Source organism: Mus caroli, chromosome 4 (assembly GCF_900094665.2).
Source record: "Mus caroli chromosome 4, CAROLI_EIJ_v1.1, whole genome shotgun sequence".
In the NCBI taxonomy this organism is placed as follows: domain Eukaryota; kingdom Metazoa; phylum Chordata; class Mammalia; order Rodentia; family Muridae; genus Mus; species Mus caroli.
In genome coordinates this window covers 69,296,664-69,320,433 of record NC_034573.1, presented here as the reverse complement: position 1 = coordinate 69,320,433, position 23,770 = coordinate 69,296,664, and the positions used below count along the sequence as shown (strand labels likewise).

Genomic DNA, 23,770 nt, shown 5'->3' with positions numbered 1-23,770 from the left:
TCCTCCTCCTCCTCCTCCTCCTCCTCCTCCTCCTTCTTCTTCTTCTTCTTCTTCTTCTTCTTCTTCTTCCCCTAATATATGTACCAAAAAACTCTTCTACTTTTGGAATTCCTGAGCTATAAAACTTCTCCGAACGATCAGCATTCTCTGTAAGATTGGTCATTTATTTTGGTGTAAGACACTCATACTAAGCACTAGTTTACCATGTTTACTTGTTTATCATGGGTTTACCAATTGGCTACATTGTTGTGGGCACAAATTTTACCCTGCTTAAATTGCCAAGGTAGTCTAAGAAGGAATGTAGCTAAGAAACCTCCTCCTTTTTAGTGTCTTTGGTTTAGAATTAGTTTCCAAAGCAGATTCATTGCATCACTCACTGGTAATTTACTTATCATTTAATCATAATTTATCAAATCAGATGGACTGATCATCATTAAACGGAATCATTTCTTCTTCATCCTAACCTGCTATCTGTAAATTGGATCACACAGGACAGGTAATTAGCTTATTTGAAGAGGAGTGACACACCAGATATAAGTGAAGATGCTCAGGCAGAGCATAGAGAAAAGCAACACCACTCTCTCCAGTTTTATATTTCTCTAAAAACTGTGCAATCATCCTGTCACATTTCTTCCAAGAATATTCCACTGTACTTCCTTTTATTGTTTATGAGTATGGAACTTCCTCCCCCTCCTCCTCCTCCTCCTCCTCCTCTTCCTTCTCCCTCTCCTCCTCTTCATTCTCCCCCTCCTCCTTTTTCATCTTTTTTTCTTCTTCATTTTCTTCCTCCTCCTGCCTCTCCTATTCCACTTCTCTCTCCTCATCTTCTTCTCTTCTTCTTTGACAAAGTATTGCCATGTACCCGTGGCTAGGCTAGAACTCAAAGACATCCACCTGCTTCTGCCTCCCAAGTGCGGGAATTAGACGTTCACCAGTGTCTGCCTAGTTTAATTATTTTTATGAACATCTTGAGTGATGTGCAGTTCCGGTTGCATTTTGAACACCATCAGCAAATGAACTACATCAGAGAGGATCCAAGAGTGTGACTTTACAACTTGAGAGGCTTTGAAGCTGTATGAACTGTTGTTATTCTTCATCCCAGCCATAGTGAGGCTTTACCAGAACTGACAGAAACTTGGATCACATCTAAGATGTAATATATTGGAAAACACTATTGCTGCTTGCTGCTCTGAGTGCCAGACCTGCCCTCTTGTATCCACAAATGTGAATAGGTCTGATACTATATGCAGAGTGTTTTAAACAGCAGAACTGGCAATTATTTTGTGACTCTGGAATGTGAAGTAACTGCAAATGATATCCAGGATTGAAGAGATCTGGTAGAGAAGCTGGGGTAGAAGGCCAGGGACAGTGGTGTTGGAGATAATTTCCTCCAGGAGCCAAGCAACCATATTTTTGCTGACACCAATTTTAGTCTAGTTGAACTGCGAAGGTAATTCTAGAATGTATGTAGCTAAAACATTTTCCACAGGCTGTAACCTGGAAAAGGTGTACATACGCATGGACATTTTCAGTGAGTCATAAAGCCAACTAGAAATGATGTGCTGCCTTGTGAGGTTGGTCAGTGTGCGAATGATCTATCCTTGTTCACTGGTTACTGAGAGTATTGTGGACTTTGTGGTGAATGTTTCCTATCCATGAGCTCCTTTAGGGTCCATAGCAAGCTTATAAATTGGCAAGCTGTTTGCTTGATTTTAACACATATAAAATGATGTTTAGAGAAATCTTTCTTGCATACACTTTTATATCTGTTCTGCACTTTGAACACATTCTAGATCATTTTAGATTGTCTTTTTATACAATTTTAAATGTAATATCATTACCTGAAACTATTTTTATTTGTAACACTATTACACAGATGACTTAGTTCTTAAATCTTTTTCAAAGGAAATCCCATCATTTACTTTATAAGTAACTTCTCTTGAGGAGAAGGTATGAGTGTCACTCATCTGAACTCCCAGGGGTACTGGAAAATTTAGATGAATTGAATTAAATTTTTGCTGAATATTCCCTTAATGCTGCTTAATTAAAAGCAATGAGAGTCCCAGTAATACCCATTAAAAATTAAACTAAGCTAACAAATTGTAACATTTAGCACATTTGAAATTTATACAAATAATAATCTATATTACTTTAAAGTATTCAATTATTTTATATGTAGATAAAAGTGATTTAATAATTTGTTGATAGAGCAAAATAAAATACACAGGACCATGGGAGTCACTAAAATGGACAGAAAATCCTAAAAACAAAGTCAGAATGTATTAATTATTGTAATATAATTTCTATGAAAAGTTTTCTCCCTAAGAGTTTTAGAAACAAGTTTGAAAATCTAACATATTCCTGCCTACTTTGACCTATTTTATCTGAAAATTAATTTTATATTATACAGTTATATATTCAGATTTGTCTAACAAACGCTTCATTTTTTTTTGTTGATATTTGTGACTTTATCACCAGGAATGACGTTTTTATGTCTAAACAAAAAAATGTTCAAATGAGGGTTAAAAGAATTTCTTCCTTGGGTGGTGGATCAGCCAGAGCCCTTCTCAAGCTATCTCATTTTTGATCTCCACCTTCTACTTCTTAGTTTAAAATACATGAAACTTTGGAAATGATAAAGTTATAATTTTTAGTATTAATCATGGCTCAGATAAGTAGACCACTAAAAAATGTAACTGTGAATACTTACATTATTTTTTCAAACCCAGTTTATTAAAATTTATGAGAAGCTTTTAAGTTTTCATTTTTCAGCCTATATGTAATAATTTATAATATATGTTGGAGTTTTACATTAAGAATAAAGAGCATCACAGTTATATGCAAATGAGACAATAATTTTAAGAGTGCTTATCAGAGTCTTTTTATGATACTGAAAGAGGAATGACTGAAATCCTTTGACAATTAAAAAAAGTCTATTTACATACTTAATGATATAAAATTGTTGTTTTAAAATTATAATTGATCTAGATGTATTTTAAATATAATTCTGTTATAGCTGCTATTTAATTTGTTTAGATGAGATGGAAATGCTTAAAATTATTCACTGACATAAAGTATAGGATATTTTCAGTAACTCTTATCTATATTATCCACTGAAAACAATTTGTACAATGAGCATGGTAGGGTCTGTGAGGTGATCAGGTTGCAGGTTTTTCTCAAGATAGTGCTCATGTGGTACTTAAGGAAGCATAGACTCTATAGTAACTACAGTGAAATATATGCTATCAAGACTCATTTGAGGTAAAGAACATGTGATAAAAGAGATAAAGGGGCTAAAGGTCCATGGTTTCATTCAAGTGGGGATTCAGAGAGAGAGTTTGGGAGGATTTTATTGTGAGTGAAAAAAAAAATCTCGAAATGGGGAAACCACAAAAATCCATTCTGTTCCAGAAAAGAACATAGAGCAGTGCATGCAAACCAAGTGCACGATAGTCCATAGTGGGCACGCATTGGAAAATGTGCCTAGCAGCCATTCAGAAAGATCTAAAAAGTCAAACAATTTCTGAATTTATTTGGCAAATATAAGCTCTTGGATTTCTTTAGTGTGTGAGTGGAAAATACATAGATATTACATTGTTTTAGAAGCACTAGAACAAAAGTTGTAAAGAATTAAAAAGCCTCCAGGACAATATTGTAATATTGATTGAAGATATGAAAACCTGAAGGCGGGGGAGTGTCAACCGGCCACACTCAGTACTAAGCAAATCTGTCAATTCTTGACAGATTGTTTTCCTCCCCTAAACAGAATTTCTCTTTTTATGGACTTAGGGATAGTGCACCACACAACTGTACATTTTTTTTCCTCTGTGGCTCCCATGTAATTCTAAGGTCCATTATAGAAAGAAAGCAATGTCATTCTTCTTGAGTCTGAAAGCAGAATCTAGAGACTGTTAGAGGTGTATTATGTGGCCTGAGTTGGTCATGGGACAATTAGGTAAAAAGGTGAGGTGAGTCTCAAAGGGTGAGCCTCTGGGACATGAAGTCCCTCACACAGAAGTGGCCATGTGGTATGATGGATACTTAGTATATGACATAGTGTGCTTTCATGTGTCACCTCTGAAATGTTAGAAAATAATATTACAAGTATTAGAAATGAAAACCAGACATTGAGAGCATACTTTAAGTGGAATAAGTGGAATGTATGTTTTATAAAGTCAGATTTCGTTTCCTGACTTCTTTCTTTCCTGTTATCTTTTTCTTCCTAGTGTTTTTCCTGTCCACCAGTGCATGTACTAACCCTTATCAGCTAATAGAGTGGTAGATGTACAGAGGCATCTGTCTTTAAAATGTGAGCACACTCCAGTAGTCATCCACAAAGAATTTATAGTTGAAGCCTTAATAAAATCAATGGTTTATGCAGGCGTAGCAGTGGGTATGAAGCAGTAGCAAGAACCTTAAGATGTCACATCCTTAATGCCTATGAGCAGATAAAGAAAATCTTATATATATATATATATATATATATATATATATGTATATATTTATGCCAATAGTCAACTCTGCTGAACTTGGAATCCAGGTAGCATTTGAATGAACTTTGTGATTTTTCTCTGTTAGCCATGGCTCATGATTGGTGACCTCACCCCTGATCTATTTTCCTCTTGGAATTGTGTCACACTATAGGAGAACTTTCTGAGAGAGCATTTTCCTGGTGGATTTTCTTAGTGAGCTATAACTGCTCTAATAGCAAAAATGACTTAATCCTGTGGAATACCATCACTATGTCCTTTGTAGTTAAAATAGTTGAATACACTTTTAAAAATACAACATAATGAGAATTGTACATTGCATGTGCAATATCTGTAACTTTCTGCCTTCTGATTCGGCATAGTAAAACAAAGCCTAACAATGAGAGTAGATAGTCGAAGTCTCTTCAGGTCAGTAAGTCCCCATTGCTTTCTTTTGATCCTTCTTTCTCTTCCTATTTCTGCTCCAAATATCTGTATTAATAAGCATTGGCTCTCAACCTTCCTAAGGCTATGACTGTTTAATACAGTTCTTCATGTTATAGTGACCCCAATTATAAAATTATTTTCATTGCTACACCATAACTGTAATTTTGCTACTCTTATGAATTGTACTGTGAATATTTGATATGCAGGGTATGTGATATATGACCCTTGTGAATGGGTCTTTTGATTCCCCCCACGAAGGGGTCATGAACCGCTGGCTAAGAACCACTTCTCTAAAGCTTTCTGTCAGTTTATGTGATATGAGTCCAAATTACATTTTGTAGGAAGTATACACTCTGAGTATAAGATTGCAAAAAAAAATTGTCTAGTGCATGCAAGTTATAAAGAATAATTATTCTTTAATCAATTCTGAAATGTTCTGTCTTGTAAATCAAAATGTAAAGATAAGAGGTTGTTTAGTTAGTTGTGTTAACATGGAAATGGGATAAACAAGTCATAAATAGTCTGTTTGAGTTTGAAGAGACAGGATTGGGTAGAAAGGCCCTATTCAGATCTAATGTAACTATGTGACAAGTGAGGTACCTCTACACTAGCCACAGTTTATAGGACACATATTGGGAAAACCATGCAGATGACAGCTGAGCCATGGACTCAGTCCTCCTCGGATACCCTTGGGACCTTAATCTTTCATCCTGTGCCCAGAAGGTGTTGTCACTGTCTTCCCCCTGCACACAAGCCCAGTGGAAATCAAGCTTATCATAATAGCATGCACACGAGCTCTGGCCACTCTTTGTGTTTTCTTCAGTGGCTCTAGGCTATATCCTCTGGCTATACAACAAGGTAAAGCTGTAATGATCTTTGAACATTCTTGAACTCCCTCTTGTGCTCTTTTATTTCCAACCAAGTTGTCGCAGGTATGCTGTTTCTGATCTATTTTTCAGAGTCCTTGCCTTGACATTGGCAGGGACAGGTCTGAGATAGCTCAACTTGAAGGTATTCCATAAGGGAGAAAGCAGGTTCCTAAATATAGGCTGCCTTCATCTTCCTACTGAACGTTCCCCCTCTCCTTTTGTATCCCTCAAGATTATTAGCCTTCTCATTTTAAGATCTTGAGTACAATGTTATGACTAATATTCCTTTAAAATCAAAACTCTCTATTTAAGGAAAGGATAATCAGTGAAAAGGAATGAAGCCAATTAGTTACATGCTGCTTAGGGTTTTCCCCTGTGAGACATGTTTCCTTGATGTCCACAGAAACGCCATATTAATTAGAGCTACATTAGACAAATGACACCTGGTTTCTCCCTTCGCTTTATCATTGTTCTCTCTGTGATCCTAATTTAAAGCCGTCTTAGTTGACCAACCAAATTATATCAAACCTGAGTCATCTTAAAATGTAAGAATTTCCCCAATACTGCTTTTCTATAGATACTGGTTTTTCATCAATGGTTTTGTCTTGTGAATGTCTGGCTCTACCTAACAAATTGTCCTAAAGAGACAACTTTGTCCTCAGTAGCTCATGTGATTCAGGATGGCCAAGAGAGTTTGCTAGTCTTAATTAGTTCACTCCTATAAGCTTATCTTTATAAGAGTACTGTGTACGCACTATCTTGCCCTTGGAAAGCCAGTAACTTAAAACACAGTATAGTATCAAAATTCAGTTGTATCATATAAAACTCAATTGGCAGCCTTTGGCTCATCCTCCGCTACCATAGTAAATGACAGTCTACTGTACTCTTAGAGCTTCTATGTGCACTGTGAATGTATTATGAGGTTGTACAGTGAATGAATATAGCTAGGTACTATGGTCAACATATTTCACAGTATCTACTAAGCTCATCTTCTTATTCCTATGTGTGTTTGTAGCTTCCATGTCTTGCATTTGGAACATAGACTTTCTGTGTTGAACAGTAATTTGAGCTCTGTAGTACCTATCATTTTACACACACACACACACACACACACACACACACACACACACTCACACGCACACTCACACACACACATACATACATACATACATACATACATACATATACATTCTCACTTATCAAAAACAGCTTGAATAGAAATATATCACTCAAAGTACAGCCTTAGTGGCTATATGTAAGTAGCAACAACACCTAGCTAGCTGAATTAGGACTGGAAGACCACGGCTCAATATAGTCTTAACTGAAATACTGTGGTTCTTCATTACTGTTTCCCTCTATACTCTTGCATTTCTTTTGCTTCTTATCTTCAGGAGAAGTGTTGCATTTCATCAAAAAAATGTTCCTTACGCAGCACTGTTGATGCACTTGTGTGTTTTGTCCTCATCTGTGATGTGTTCTTTTGTGATATCCCTGTTTGTGGGGATTTAGTCAAACATTGTATTAAATTTTTAATTGTATACTTCTCTTTCCTTCTAAAGAAGGAATGACTCTAAAGAGCATGACTAACATTTGGGAAGCGTGCACACCAAAATATGATAGAGTGTTCATCTAGATCTTTTCATCTTTGCCAGTGTAGATGGGAAATTTCTGTTTCATGTTCTTATGCCTCCTAAGATGAAAATATTCACCTTCCCCTAGCATTACAGGAGTTATGGAATTTAGCCCTCTATTACATATCTTCCATTGTCTCTCTGCCTAGAATTGGCAGCACCAGTCTTAGAATTGGTCCAGCTAGAAAAGTCATTTACACAACATACATGTGTACTAAAAAATTATCAAAAATATATATTGATATCCTTCATAAAACAATGATATCTATTCCTTTTATGGTTTGGAAATTCTGAGCAGATGTATCCTTTAATGCATGGCAACTATTTCTTGCCGATTTTTAAAAATCTGTAAATTCCCCCTCATTCTTTGGGAATAGAAACAGAACAGTATGTCTTACAAAGGCTTCCCTAGTGCAGGGGAACCAGCAAGTGCTTTAGGGTTATTAAATACATAATGGGTATGTGCAGAGTCATCTCATCCATTGGCCCTTCATATTTTCTACAACCTTGCAAGAAATTTTAATGCAATTTAAATGGCAGTTTAAACAAATTTTAATTCAGGTTGATCAATTTTAGAATATAGAAAGGAGATTAAAGGACTCAGAATTAACAGTATTGTCACAATTGGGGGCTTTGTTTCACAGGGATGCTTATGAGGAATTTTCTTTCATTATTAGTCATGTTTTATAGATGAGATTGGTTTTATTTTTATAAATTTATTTTTATTTGGTACTGACAAGGGCATTTTTTTTTATCAATTTACTTCTCTTGAAATGATAGAAAGAGAAATAAGAAAACTTGTAATGCCAGGTTTCTTTTCTGGAAAATAATGATATACTAATGATAACTCTTTAGGTTTTTTTTAATTAGTTTTTTTTAATCCTTTTCACTACTAGTCAATTTCAATCTTTTTAAAGTATTTCTCACTGCTTATTGTAATTATCTCATTTATATTTCTATCCATGGATGCTAGAGTGTGTGGTATTGAACAGGGCTGGTAGAGCCCACTTGTACTCCTAATTTTTCTTAACATAAACATGCCCCAGGCTTTTGTGTTTCCATCAAAAAGCTGAATTTGCTAATGAGAAGAGGAGTCACTTCCTATGATGAGATTGTAAAGATGCTTCTCTTTCATTTCTCTTGAGCTCCCCCATTTATGTAATCATATATTTAGATAGGAACCTGCAAAACTGGAATTATATTTGCAAAATAATTTGTCTCTATCTCATGTCTTGACAGTGAAGAAACAGTAAAGCTATATGATTTCCCTTTTGTCTCTGAGCCTTTTTCTCTGTCTGTCTATCTATCTATCTATCTATCTATCTATCTATCTATCTATCTATCTATCTATCATCTACCTACCTGCCTGCCTACCTACCTGTCTGTCATCATCATTTGTCAAATAACAGTAGGTTTGAGATTATCTGGATTTTCAATCTGCCAAGAAATCAAACTGGGTTAGAACATGTTATGGGTATTGCAAGGCATCAGATGAAAACATGATGGAGGACAATGTTTCATGACAGCAAAGAACAAAAAAGATATAATGTTGCTAATTTCTGTCCTGGAGTTTGAACATTATATTTAAATATTAACTAGAAGTAGTTACACCTGTTGTCAGGGATAACAGTAAAGAACTGTAGGTGATAAAATCTGTACAGCCATTAAAAGAAAAGAAAGGAAAGTGGAAAAGTAAAATGTTCTTGACATGAAAACATTTTTTCAAATATAACAATTACAAATCTTAAATATGGAGAAAGGCAAGATGGCTCACCAGTCAAAAGCTCTTGCTCCATGACCAGTCCATGCTTAAGTAGCCCATAACCTGCAACTCTAGCTCCAGGGGATCTGATGCCCTGTTCAGGCCTCTTCAGATCACTGCACATATATATTCATACAAACAGACATTATATTTCCACAGATGAAAACAGAACCATTTTAAAAGCAATTAAAACACTACTTTACAAGCTACCGTCATTAATGTTTTCACATATTGTGCACAATTTAAGTGTTTTCTTATCAAATGTCCCTCAGAATTCTGCATTACATTTTTATACTTTTTCATTGATTCATAAGTGCTGTTTTATATCATAGATTAAATAGTTCCTTCTTATATGTACTATTTCCTAATCATATTGTAATTCATTTTAACATAAACATTTATATTATTAGTATTTGTTTTACTTATATTCACGCTGCCTATATTCTTCTACTAATCAGACTACTCAATAAATATTTTATATATAAATACTCATCATATTGGACTACATCTTATGTCATCACCCTGGGACTGATTTTTAGATTTGAAAATATAACATAGGAAAGAAGTGTTTTCAGAGAGGAAAGGGATATTACTGCTTGAAGAATCAACTGAGATGGAGACTCTAGAAAATTTCATTTTCCATTCCATTCTTTCTTCTTAAGTAACCATAAGTTGATGTCTTCTAATAAACACTCTTTCCCTGTGACTTGGGAAGCTTCTCTGGGTTCCTTTTCACAAAATGAGGCTCTACATTACAAGACAATGTGTGACTGCCCCTGTGTCATTTCCCCCTTCCTGCTTCCTGCTGTGCCTTCTAATTCCAGGCTATATTTCTTGTCTCTTTAAAATTTCCTAGAACATCCCTTAAATGTCACTAATTTTAATAGCCTACCTGTGGCAGTGCTGCTTTCTGGCAACATCCTGATAGCGACATCAAAGCAAAGTGCTGGAATTTTACTCACTTTGATTGATGAGCTTTTCGTTACCGTGGACAAATTGGATTTTTAAATACTGGTAATAAAAATTAATGTGTGATGTTGCTTTTTGGATGTTATTGGCTCTCTGCCTTAATTCAGGTTTTAGCAATGAAAGCACTAAGAGATAACAGACCTTGACCACAAAGTTACCCTCCAAAGCAGAAGGTGGTTGCCTTGGGGGTTTTTTACATTTGCAAGGTGATGCTGTGGATAAGACTGTGTCCTGGGAGGGGAGAGGTGGAGTTGGGTCATAATCTGTTTCAATATTGCTGCTAATTGTGGTGTTTATTTCTTCTTCTTTCAGCACCCCCCAGGTTTACACGAACTCCGGTTGATCAGACAGGGGTCTCTGGAGGAGTTGCATCATTCATTTGTCAAGCTACAGGAGACCCAAGACCTAAAATTGTCTGGAACAAAAAAGGAAAGAAAGTCAGCAACCAGAGATTTGAGGTATTAGGTCCATTGTTCTGTTTCTCTGGGGAAGGATGCATCTATTCTCTTTCTGCTCTGCTTTGAGGTGTAATAAGCACTGAGTTATGACAGTTATGTTACCTGCAATGAGCACTGTAATCCAATGTCTTTCGAGGATAGAGAATGTGGTCATTGCATAAGGACTTAACTAGGGTCTGGGGATTTTTTTTTTTAATTGCATGTCTGAGATTCTGGTTTCTATTGCAAGTAAGGGGCATAATGGGGTCTTAGATATGTCTGCTAGACTCATCTTCAGACTGTTTCCTCTTAAGATTGCAAGGTATAATCCTATATCCTCATTTTTCCAAGTCCAAAGGACAGATGAAACATGTATATCTTTCTAGAAGTTTTTATCCTCCTCAGTGCTACTGAGTGGCATGGTTAGATCTGAACACAATATATGGATGGGTAAACAGTGCCCATTTGTTTACAGCAGATTCTAAATTTTGTTGTTGAAAATGGGATCAATTATATCCAATCTTATACCTTAAATTCAGATTTTTTTTCCTGGAAGGGGATTTTGGTCTCTGTTACCAAGTCAAGAGAGGAGGGTGGATTAAAATATCAAGACTCAACTTCACTAACCCTATGGACTATAATAAGAAAATCTCTTTTGTGTTTTAGTATAAAGTACCATGTAAAAGGGACAGGCCAGAGTAATTATTCAGGGAATCAAGTGGAGACTTTCTGGATTCTTTCAGAAAAAAGTACACAATGATGCTGTCATTTCAGTATTGGGAGGAAGTTTGTGGTTTAGGAACCTGTTCATTCCAAAGCACACCATACTCGTAAATGAAGATGTCCAGAGTGTACTGATTTTTAGGGGATACCAAGACTCCTGAGCTACCCAAATTATAAAATCTCTCTTCCATTTTGCCTGATTTTCTAATAGATTTCATGCCCTAGTTCACAGTTGGGAAAATTGATTATAATCTCTGATGAACAGTAATATTACAACTAAAACTCAGAATACTGGATAATCATTGTTCAGAGTGTTCTGAGCAGGGTCATGTTTTGACGAATTCTGATCAGAAATAGCAGTGAAATTTAAAATTCGAACTTCAAGTTATAACTTATAATATTACAAATTTAGGGATAAATTTTTATTTTTGCATGTTTGAATTTAAGATACATTGGTTTGAACTTTTCAAGGAACTTTCTACACAATTCACAAACTAACATGTTGTTTGTGAGAATTTGGCGTATATGAACTTTTTTCCCTTTTAAGTTAAAAGTTTCTTTTTTCTCCCCAAGAGCTCTTTGATATGCTTTCTGTTGACAGTGACCTTCTAAATAAATCTTATAAAAATAAATGATAGGACCACATAGTTCAAAGCATGAGATCTTCTTTGTACATACTTGCTAATGAGAATCATATAAACAAATTCAGAAAACAAAACCAAAATAACAAATTCAGGGAAAATTATTTTATGTAAAGCAACTATGTGAAGTGATTTCAAGTCTTGGGCTGAAAAATTCTTAACCAGATTTGCAGTGTGTACATGCACACACACACACACACACACATATACACACACATGAGAGAGAGAGAGAGAGAGAGAGAGAGAGAGAGAGAGAGAGAGAGAGAATGTTTTGCTGCTGTTTCTGTCAATGCCAAGTATGGTGTTTGGCACATAGAAAGCATGCATTGATTGCTTTCAAAGTGGAAATTAGAGCACTGGCTTTTAATGCATAACAACATAAAAATGTTTCAATATACAAAATAGTTAAAGTTTATAAATATATAATGATAATTAGTGTAAAATAAATTTAAATTTACATTTACATTAATTATGTGCATACGTTTTCTATATTAAACTGTGGTATACTCAAGTATTTTTTTTATAAAATTGTGGATTATTTAAGAAAGATTCTAATAACTGGGACTTGTATCTCTTAGATTCTTTTTAGATGTGTGTTTAATCGAGTTGAAAATACATAGTGGTGTTTTGAGAAATGGAACATTTTGAGTGTTTCTGAATTTACAGTTAAAGTGGAACACATAAAGGAGCTAAAGTGAATACAATTAAAACATGTAATCGCCTTTCTCTGTATGGTAATACATGCACACAGACATGGGGATTAAGCTCCTCACAACTGGATTGGATAGAAAGTCTCAGGTTATTCACAATCGAGGGACATGGAAACACTGCAAAAACACAGCGTCCCTGTCAGCAGCTGCAGGAAGACATCATGGGATGGAACCGTGTTGCTCCTGACTGCTATACATGCCTACCACCACCACTGTGGGTCGCAGACTTTATGCTGGTTCTCTTCCCTGCTGTTAGTACCAGTGCTCCTCTTCCCATTCAGAGTGGAGCTCCTGATCACAGCGAATCCAGGGTTGGTGCTTAGCACACTGATGTTTGGCCTGGTGAGACAAGCCTCCATTTCATGAGAAGAAGGTCATAAAAAGGCAGAAAATGTTAAGCTGGAACAAATAAATGGAATGATTTATGGCAAAATTAATGCAGGCTTCCAGGCTTTGGGTTGGCTCACTTGTTGGCTGCCTAAGTACTAGATTTATGCAGTTTCTCTTCGGGGTTTGATCACATATATAGTTAAGAACTAGACCCTTTAAACGGACAGAAATATTTGTGGTGACAAGCATTATGTTTTAAACGGATCCACGTAAGCACATCTGTTGCCAAAGAGAGTAACTGAAGTTTATCCATCACAGCTGTGGTGTACTTGTAATTACTAAGCTTGAGATATGTTAATGAGAGGATCATGGAGGGTTTTGGTAGGGACAAGTAATCTATCCTTGTCTATTGGTAATTTTAAGTCTTTCTTTTTTGTTTGGTACAAGGTATATACATTTGATCAAATGTTCTCCTGTCCCACTTTATTAGAATCCAGTGCTCTATCAGAATGATGCCTAGTCTAGTCAGCGCCTAATGGCTGGCTCACTCCTGTGCTGAGAAGTTTAGCTGAGAGGTAGACGATTGTAACAACACCTGTGACAGCTATTGTCTCCTCTAATAGGTAATAGAATTTGACGATGGATCTGGATCAGTTCTCAGAATACAGCCCTTAAGGACTCCACGGGATGAGGCCATTTATGAATGTGTGGCCTCGAATAATGTGGGAGAAATCAGTGTGTCCACAAGACTCACAGTTTTACGTGGTAAGTGCTCAAGTTATGGTTGTTGAATCATGGTGGCAGTTCCATCTGTCAAGTGCTCTTTTTATGGGACAGTTCAGAGAGCAGGGCTGTGGTATGATCACGTGAGGAAAGAGCTTCCGTACAATGTTGGAATGTGCCAAATGTTGATCAGACAATGGGTGTCTTCTTGGTTTTTGAAGGAATGTTAATCAAGAAAAGAAAATAACGATGAAAAGAAGTTTTGCTTTTAAATACCAGACGCCATTTTGATTTTGGCAAGGCTATCTAGACAGGAAAAGGTGGCTCTCTCCACTGTTAGCATCATTTATGTCTAGATTTGTTCTTGATTCCTGCTGCTACTGTTTTCTTGATTCCTCCTGATGGCTACAAAATTCAAGAAGCTTCCTTTCCTAAAATGATTGGTTAAAAACAAAAAACTGCAAGGATTTTGGAGTTCAGCCCTAGAGTTTCAAGGCTCCATCATGATGCATGCATGTGAAAAGTCAGGTCTAGTAAAAAGGCACATCAGCTCCCTGTAAAAGTGAGGCTTCTGGCCACATCCCTTTGCTGCTGTTCTCAGAGCCCAGAAGTATAGCCCAAAAGCTCCATTGAAAATAGAGTCCCAAACTAAGGAACAAGGGATCATGAAAGCCCCTATACTGCAGAAAACATGCCCATTGCAGATTAAATAAATGCATTCTTTCATAACCAGAAGGATTCAGAATCTCAAATTCTAAAGAATTGCAGCCAATTTCAATCCATGATGAAGCTCAGACAATGAGGGTTTAAATCCTAAGTCTTTGGGCTCATAATGGATGACATAAAATGTACTTTAAACTTTAAAAATTATTTAAAGCATTTGCAAAAATAAAAGGAGCAATAAAATCTACCAGGCAGCTGCAATATCTAGTAAGATAAAATGTAGAGAGTTTTAGGAATTCAGATGTAAAATTTTAATGACGTACTCATCCATGATTATAGATGGTGTACTTCTGCTATGGACCATCTAGATATATGTGAATCTACATGTGTGTATTTGTAATGTATCCAGGCTGGGAACTAGACTGAGTCTTTACACATCTATACCTGAGCAAATCTCAGACTAATCTATGATATTCCTTTAAACTTTGAACAATAATCAATTGATTCTTCTAGCATGTAGAAAGTGTATTACAAAAAGGTAAGATAAAATGAGTTAGAAATTTTTTTAAAAAAAATCACTAAGTTCTTTGAGTTTCTGCAAAGGAAATAATATATGTCATTTGCTTGTCTTTATCTTTATTTCATGAAGATATTAACAAAGTGTTTGCAGAAATTATAATTCTCCTTAGAAATTCACAGGAATTTATGTTTTCCTGTTTCCTGGCTGGCTGGACCTGTGTCTCCTCTGCTTTAAATAGTTCATCACTGTGTAAAGTAATGCATTTTACAACTCCAATATGATCTTGACTTTCTACATGACTATTAGGCATCTGCTATTCATTTAAATGAAAATACATGCTTCTAGTAAGATATTTAACTTTCCATTCTTAGATACCTGTATTTAGCTGTTCTGAAAATGTTTCATGAGAAAACTCAAAGGTGACATTGAAATGTGGAAAAGTAGAATGGCCCCAACCTTAGCATTCTTTCCATTGCCATTTCATGAGATAATTGTGGGTGTAATCATCTTTGTTTTTCAGAGTCACCTCTTTATCTTTTCTACATGCTGATAATTCTTTCTATTGCTCACAGTCTCTTAGTAATAGGCCAGCAATAAACTGGTGTTTATGGGCTTAGAATGTGAAGAGTTAGGGAGGGAACTGTGTCTGTGTTTGAACTAATGAGCCTTCTTAGCGGCTTGAGTTTACTTTCTCTTGCAAATCGCATTGGCAGATATTCAAGCATTCTCACGCTGTAGGATATGGAGACCACTTTACCCTTGCTGTCCAGTGGCCGTCATCACAGGCCTGTTTCAGCTACATGGGTCATTTATTTCCTTCCCACTTTGCTGACAAATGCCAAAAATGTGCCAACTGTCATGATGGCTTTTGTCTAAGTAGGATGGATGGAGAGCACTCATTTATTTCAAACAGGCTCCAGGAGCACCTAAGTAATTGGATATTCAAATGTCTGACCTGTGTGGCAAAATGCAGAAGACATTACTATAATACCCTGACCACCCATGTGCACCGAAGGAGCATTTCAGGGACATTTTCCCTCAAGAGCTTTTTTTCCAATTGACCTGACGTTCAAAACCATTTTCACAGGACAGAAACCTTAAGTCCCATGGCTGACCATGTCCTGGGATGAGTTATTGGACAGTTAAGCATATATCCTTCAGTAAGTGGTGCCTAGAGGGGACCATGCAATATGAATGTGGTCGTTCAGGTTCTATTTATTATTATTATTATTATTATTATTATTATTATTATTGCCTTCAATTTTTGTTGTTTTATAAGCACAAGCATGTATTGGCACTAGTTACCTCGTTTATTAAGAAGCTTTGCATGATTGCTAGATACATATAGTGCCTCTAGAGCAGGCTGCAAGGGAAGGCTGCAGGGGCCACTAAGAGCTTAGTGAAGTCTGAGGCTTATCCACTGTGGGATACTGGGGAGGACAATGGATTAAATATTAGACTTGTAGGTTGGTTCATGCCAGGGACCAGAAAGTACATCTTAGGTGTAAGAATTGCCACCCAGATGAAATTGGTTCTCTGGATCCTGACTTGATTACCTGTGAGGTTTTCCTGATATCTGCAGGGAAACATAGAAATATATATAATGAAACTGGGAGAGAGCACATTCTACTGATGTGTGTTATCAGCCGCTGGGCAGATGAGACTACCATGTGCAAAGTCTCTTCTCACTGTTGAAAAATCTAAAAATGTCTGGTACTTTAAGGCTGGAGGAAAGGGTCAAGAATCCTTTTTTCCATTCTCTAAAAAGAAGTTCTAAAATAATTGAATCATTCTTTTCCTTAAAGCATGACTAAATATCATACATGTTTCTTGAGCTTATTATTTTTTGGGAGGCAGTCTGAAAATACATACTTCTCATTCAAACTAGTAACACGAAACTAGTAAATAAATTTCATGGATTATGTCCAGATATTTGCCCATATACAAATAGTGCCACCCCCAAACCACTGCCTGCGCAATACCAGCATCACAGCAGCTAAACAGTAAACATCACCTTGTATTCTTCATCTGCTCACTGAAAACTAGCTTTTCATGAAACGCAAGCCAAGTACAGCTTCAGCCTAATAGTTAGCATGCCAAATCCAAGGCATTCCATTTACACGTTTTAACAAATTCAGTTCAGTAAGTGATACTTTTTTATATATCACTGGATAAGGGCACTATTAGGTGTTAGACAATGCAGAATATTTATGCCCAGGTTGTGGTCATTTGAGCTCCCACACTGAACAGAAATAGATGATGTTCTTATTCAACCTGCCCGTGTCCCTGTTTACTCAGTTATGCCCCCTGTTTTTCTCTTCTTTACCTCTTGTACAGAGAACCCCTTAGCTTGGAGATCCCATCAGTCAGATCCCTTCTCAGCTACTGTTCTGTGATTCAGTGACATGCCTCATTCAGGAAGTCAGTTCTTGCAAGATGGAAAAAGCATGTTCCCCGAAGGTGACTGTTACTGAGATAGTAAAACACAGTGAGCAGTTTGGATGAGACGAGGCAGCCTTGCATTGTAAAACACAGAGAGATGTTTGCATAATATGTCTGTTCAAAAAAAAAGCCATTATAGCTGTTGTTAAGGAAAAAGGAACGTGAACAACTTTTACCATCATTCAGGGAGGTGGCAGCGAAGCCTGTGCCTCTGTGCTCTATCCTGCGAGCAGAATTAGCATGTTCATTACAGGCTCATTTTATTAATGCCTCTTTTTGAAGATGAACACAGTTGTCCCTGCTGTGAAAATGGTACTTTGCCGTTTATGTTATAAAGTGATCTCGGCTGGGGATCCAGGCTAGGAACATTAAAGAACAAAGCACAGCTGCTTGACTGTCACACAAAAGGATTTTTATGAAAGACTGAAACAAAAGGAAGGGTGGCCAGCACAGGACAAACTTGCTGACAATTGTGGTGCTAAGGGAAGACTATTTGGGAGAGCTTATGAAATGGTGAAGCACTTGGAGTAAATTGATAACAAAATGATAACATGTTCCTTTATAATGCTGCCTCCCTGCAAGAAAGAGGGGGCAGAGGGCAGAGGCAGGTTATGGAGGAGCAGCTGACTTTCAGCAGTTTGATCTTTAGGACTTAAAAACAAAATTCTATTCCGTGTCACGAAGGCAAAAAGGGAACCCCTTTAAACAGTGTTGGGAGATTCTGGGAAGAGAAGAGATAAAAAGATTCTTCTCTGCTGATGTGTATGCCACTTGAGGGCTGTCCTTGTTTGCTTGTCATTTCTTCTCATCAGCACTGTTGTGTGGATGGTACATGCTCCTTCCTAGCAACCATCATGATGTTATTCTCCTCACCAGTATCATGTCTTAAAAGTGAGTAAATACCATTATAAATAATTATGTTCAAGAAAGAACAGTTTTCTTCTCTTTACCTCATAGTAAGATAAAATATTTAATGATTTTGAGATGCATATAAAAGCCATAGGCCTGTTTACTAATGATTAGCATAAAAAGATTATGGCAGTGTTGAGTCAAAAAGGAACTTGGTGTCATAGTATCTGTCAGTTTGTTTATGGTTTTAGAAAATAACACCTAGAGAGCCTGAGATTTTTTGTTCTGGGTCAGACAGCAAAGATCTTTGGTGGGGGGGTTATCTGATGCTTTTATCATGGAAGAGCAACATTTTTCTGACAGTGAAGCCTACAGTTGATCACGAGTGTGATGAAAATGCACGATGCATTTACATGATGCATCATGGGAGAGAGGAGACTTGAGAGGAAAAGCTCAGAGGATAGCCTCCTCTCAGACAGAGAGGAGACTTGAGAGGAAAAGCTCAGAGGATAGCCTCCTCTCAGACAGAGCAAGTGTGATAGATTGTAAACCACAGAGACCTTACATGTCTAAGAAATGACTCCCTACTTGTCCAGAACATGGGGTGGAGTACCAGTCAGGGTATTCAGGAGAAAGATGACCAGCAGCAATGCCAGCAGAAATCCCACTTGTTAGGTATTGGCTCACATGATTAATGAGACTGACAAGTCCAGCAATCTGCTAGGTGTGTTGGCAAGCTGGGCACCCAAGAGGCTGGGTGGTATGTTTCTAGTCCCATAGCCAGCAGGCCTAAAGCCCAGGAAAAGCAGATGCTTCAGGTTATGTGTGAGTAGGAAAAGCTAGTGTTCTGGTTGGCAAGCTCTAGGCAGAAGGAGTTCTTTCTCATTTGTGCAAATGCTTACCCATTTTTATTTAGTGCTACCCTAACAAAAGGGAGAGCAATCTATTTTACTTTGTGTCCTGAATTACAAGTTAACCTTGTTCAAAGCAACCCCATAAAGGATATTTGAAGAAATATCTATGCAGTCCATGAACTATACATGTTATCCAAACTAATCCATCAGAGAGGGACACACTAGTTCAAACTGGAATAGAATGTCTCCTAAGACAACTGGATTAGGTGATTTATCTATGTCAATGGGGAGCAATATGATGAAGTTAACAGAGACCATCTTTGTGAATTGGAATTTGCAAAGGAATTTACTCCAGAACAACAATTCTTGTGAGTTTTAAATAATGTTATACATTAAAGCTGAATATTTAGCTACCTTTCACTAATAAAATTGGGATGATTTTTTAAAACTTCAATATCGTGGTCTTCAAAATTAGTTTTATTTTAAGATACTAATTAAGATGCAGCTTTAAAAGTTACACATGCATAATTTATTGGGATTTGGGGCACAGATATACCAAATACCTTATCTCAGGCTTAATTATCAGAGTCCTAATTACATTTTTCCTTAGAAGAGCAAGCAACTTATTTTATCCTATTAAAAAACAATGAGAGGCTGGAGACATGGTTCAGTGGGTAAGAGCACTTCCCATATAAACAGGAGCACTTGAGTGCAGATACCAGCTCTTAGGTAAAAAGTCAGGTGCCCTGAGAGTGGAGACAGGAGCTTCCTGGTCAGCAACTTACCTCCAAGTTCAGTGAGATTCTCTGCATTGAGGGAATAAGGTAGAGAGTGACAACTCTCTACAACTGGCCTCAGAGTCATGTACCTTTTCCTATACATGCATATACCTCACTCCTATATTTCGAGCATGGGCACACAGACACACAACTTATGAATTAACAGCCACACTGACACACTAAATTAAGTGATATAATACAGGCCAGTATTCTTAACATTTTACTTTTTACTTGAGAAAAAAATTTTAGTAGAGTATATTTTCATCTTTTTCCTCTTCCCCTGGTGCTTTCCTTTAAGAAGAGAGAGAAAAACAAACAAACAAAAACTACAGAAATGCAAGAAACACACAAAAACCCCACAAGACAGAAATACAAACAAGCAAAATACCAATAAAGCAAACGTGAAAACAACACCAGGCATAGGTTGAGGGAGGAGGATTGCTGTGGGGAGGTTGAGGCAGGAAGATTGCTGTGGGGAGACTGAGGGAAGAGGATTGCTGTGGGGAGACTGAGGGAGGAGGATTGCTGTGAGGAAACTGAGAGAGTACTCTATCTACATTTGTCTTAGGAAAAAGTATAAAATAAGACTGAAGTGAGCTGCAAATAAGAGTAGAAATATAATATCATTGGTTTAAAGGTGTGGGTCCAGCCCTTGTACACTGCTTAGCTTTGAATTCTTTTGCATCTGTGCACTCTCATGGCTATCCAGAGATGTGGTAAGAACTGGAAAACTGGACATCGAAATTCCACTAGATGAGCATAGGAGTTATACAAAATTATGGGTTTTAATAAAGTTGTCATTTTTCATGTTAATACATTATACAAGTAAATAAAACATTCTGTGAATGAAATATTTGTATACACACATGTATATGCATATGTATAAATGTCTAATTTATGAGGCATTTGTTCTTGTATATATATATGTATATACAAACATATATATATACATAAATATATATAAAATATATGTATATATGTACAAACATTTGACTGACATGCTTAACTTCAAAATGCTTTCCACTTTTCTCAGTTATTTTACTTTCATTTTATCTAGTTTTTCCATGTGTGTAAGCACTACTACTTTTTCCCACCTATTTCCAGAATTTACTGGTTGCCCAGGATGTGCACATAGAGTGAGTAAAGACATGGGCTGAGAGATAGAACATCAAACATACATTAGAGATAGCCTAGACATGCGTTAGTGTACTTTACCCGATATGACAAAATGGTTTTTATTTTCTTGTCTACTGTGGGTTGGAGAATAAGAAAAGAAATCACAAAATCAAGGTTAAGGGAAAGTAAGAGAGAGTGAAACAGAGAGGCCCAAGAGCACTCCTGTTCTTGCTATAATAAGTAAGAGTTCATATGGGCATTCCCTTGTTTTCTAACTCCATGGGCTCAGACACACTAAACGTCTAAATGAAAAATTCTTTCATCTTTTAGGGTTATTGTGAAAAACTAATTGCTTATCTGTGAAGCATTTGGCATACTGACTTGAATATTAAAAATACCTGAAAAATGTTAACTCCCTTATGTCTTAGGGTTTCCATTACTGTGAAGAGACACCATTTCCAAAGATAGTTTTACAATGGACAGCTTTTAATTGGACTGGCTTACAGCTACAGAGGGTCAGTCCATTTTCATTATAACAGGAAGCATGGCAGTATCCAGGTAGACATGGTGCTGGAGAAGGACCTGAAAGTTCTACATCTTGAACCAAAGGCAGACCAAAGAAGACTGCTTCCAGGAAGCTAGGATGATAGTCTCAAAGCCCACTCCCAAAGTGACTCACTTCCTCCAACAGGGTCACACCTACTCCAGTAAGGCCATACATCCTAATAGTGCCACTCCTTGGGAAAATTGAATTCTACCTCTTGTTCTACCTCTTGCCCTTCCCCCCTATAGGCTTGTTCAAACACTTCAGTCTAAAGGGGCCCTACCTTGCCATAGAATAATGAAAAATTCATTTAGTCCAATTTCAAAAGTCCCCATGGTCTATAGCAGTCTCAACAATGTTAAAAGCCTAAAGTTTCTTCCGAAATTCATCCAATCACTGAACTATAATCCCCTATTTGTTGACTGTAACACCTTTCCTGACCTCTCACAGTATCAAGCCTCAGCTGCTCTCCATGATCCTTTCATGCTGCCAAAACTAGTCCCACTTGTATGATTCTTACACATAATCTAGTGCAGCTGAAGCAGGAGGTACAACCTTGGCTATCTCTGGAACAGAGCTTTCTGCTGTCAGAAACCACTTCCCAGATGATGCTGGTCTCTTCATATTCACCACTAATTTCTTAGCTCTAGCTAACTAGCATTAATTGTTCCAGTAACCCCTTCTACTCTTGACTCTAAAGCCAGAGCCACATGGCTGAAGCTGCCAAGTTCTGATTCTTCATGGGGCTGGAACATACTCCCTACCTCTAGTTGTAGTAGTACATTATCACCAGTTTTCTGTTTTCTAACTCTTTCACTGCCTAAGTTTAGCTGTCCTGGAACTTGCTGTGCAGATTGAACTTAAACTCAGAGATCTGCAGGGCTCTGGATCCCGAATGCTGGGATTACAAGTGTGTACTACCATGCCTATGCCTAAGATTTTTATGGCCTCTATGCTTCAAGTTCTAGTTCAAAAGCCTGTGTCTTCAAGCTTCAAGATTGGGATCAAAGGTGTGCCTTCCATTTCTGAATTGTAGTTTATTTCAGATTAAAAGTCCAAATAAAACAGTAATCAGGTAATAATAACACCGAATATGGTATGAGTATCCCTTATTAAACTACAAACACATAAAGACTAAGGTTAGCTGGGTGAGATCTTGCCCTAATGTCACCACTCCCTTAATCTGTTTATCTCCTTCAACACAGGGATTCCACTTCCTGGTGCCCCTTTAGTAGTTGAATTGTACATTTGTATTTTTTTTTCTTTTTCAGCTTACTATGCTTGATAAAAACACTCTTTATAAGAGTAAACCACAGAACAGAGTCTAAACTTGGTTGATTTGATTTCCTTTGTCAATGCAATTAATCTGAATCTCTTCACTTTAGCCTCAGGCAGACTCTTCAGACAAGGGCAAAAAGCAACCACATTCTTCACCAAAATATTACAAGAACAGTCTCTAGGCCCCATGCTTCTCCTCTGAAACCTGTTGGACTGGGCTACACGGTTCAAATCACCCTCAGCCCCACTATCTTCCATATTCTTACCTGTATGTATGGCTCACTAAGCCTCACTTAAAGCATGGCATTGCTTTCAAAATCCAAAACCCCAAATCTACATTCCTCCAAACAAAACCATGATCAGGCCTATCACAGCAATACCCTATTCCTGCTACTCACTTCTCTTTTAGTTAGGGTTCTCCCTGCTGTGAGGGAACACCATGACCAAGACAACGCCTTATAAGGGATAACATAATTGCCACTGGCTTAGAGTTTCAGAAGTTCAGACCATTATCATCAGGGCAGGAAGTGCAGTGCTGGATGAGCGGAGAGTTCTTCATCTTGATCCAAAGGTAAACAGAAAAAAACAAAACAAAACAAAAAAACAGCAACAACAAAAAACTGGCTTCTAGGCAGTTAGGAGGAGGATCTTGAAGCCCAGCCCCTAACATACTTCCTACAAGTCCACACCTACTTCAACAAGGCCACACCTCTTAATAGTGTCACTCCCTAGGCCAACCTTGTTCAAACCACTATACCTTGCTTCTCCTTTAGACATATTTTCAAATGCTCTAATCTACCAAACTGATTATGCCTAGCATACAGGAGGTCATAATCCAAAACATGTCCAGCCTATCATGAAGGTCAAGAATGCTGGAAAGAACTTTTCCTGTTTCAACATATTTGTGTGTGTGTGTGTGTGTGTGTGTGCACTCAGTGGACTTTTTTTAAAAATCAGCTTTTCACATGGAAATAAGATGAATGGATACTCAAATATTCTTGTATATATATATAT

General features: G+C 37.2%; 1 protein-coding gene across 43 annotated transcripts in view; it reads left to right on the top strand.

The window, feature by feature from the left end:
* Ptprd (protein tyrosine phosphatase receptor type D) overlaps positions 1–23,770 on the top strand; it is a 2,211,569-nt gene that overhangs the window by 1,895,366 nt on the left and 292,433 nt on the right. For 22 of the 43 annotated variants that reach the window (XM_029475765.1, XM_029475748.1, XM_029475779.1 and 19 more), the window contains 2 exons: positions 10,460–10,608; positions 13,612–13,753. In XM_029475765.1, coding sequence (XP_029331625.1) covers positions 10,460–10,608; positions 13,612–13,753 — 291 coding nt within the window. The remainder of the gene's footprint in view (positions 1–10,459; positions 10,609–13,611; positions 13,754–23,770) is intronic. The other 21 variants (XM_029475790.1, XM_029475789.1, XM_029475786.1 and 18 more) reach the window with 1 other exon arrangement.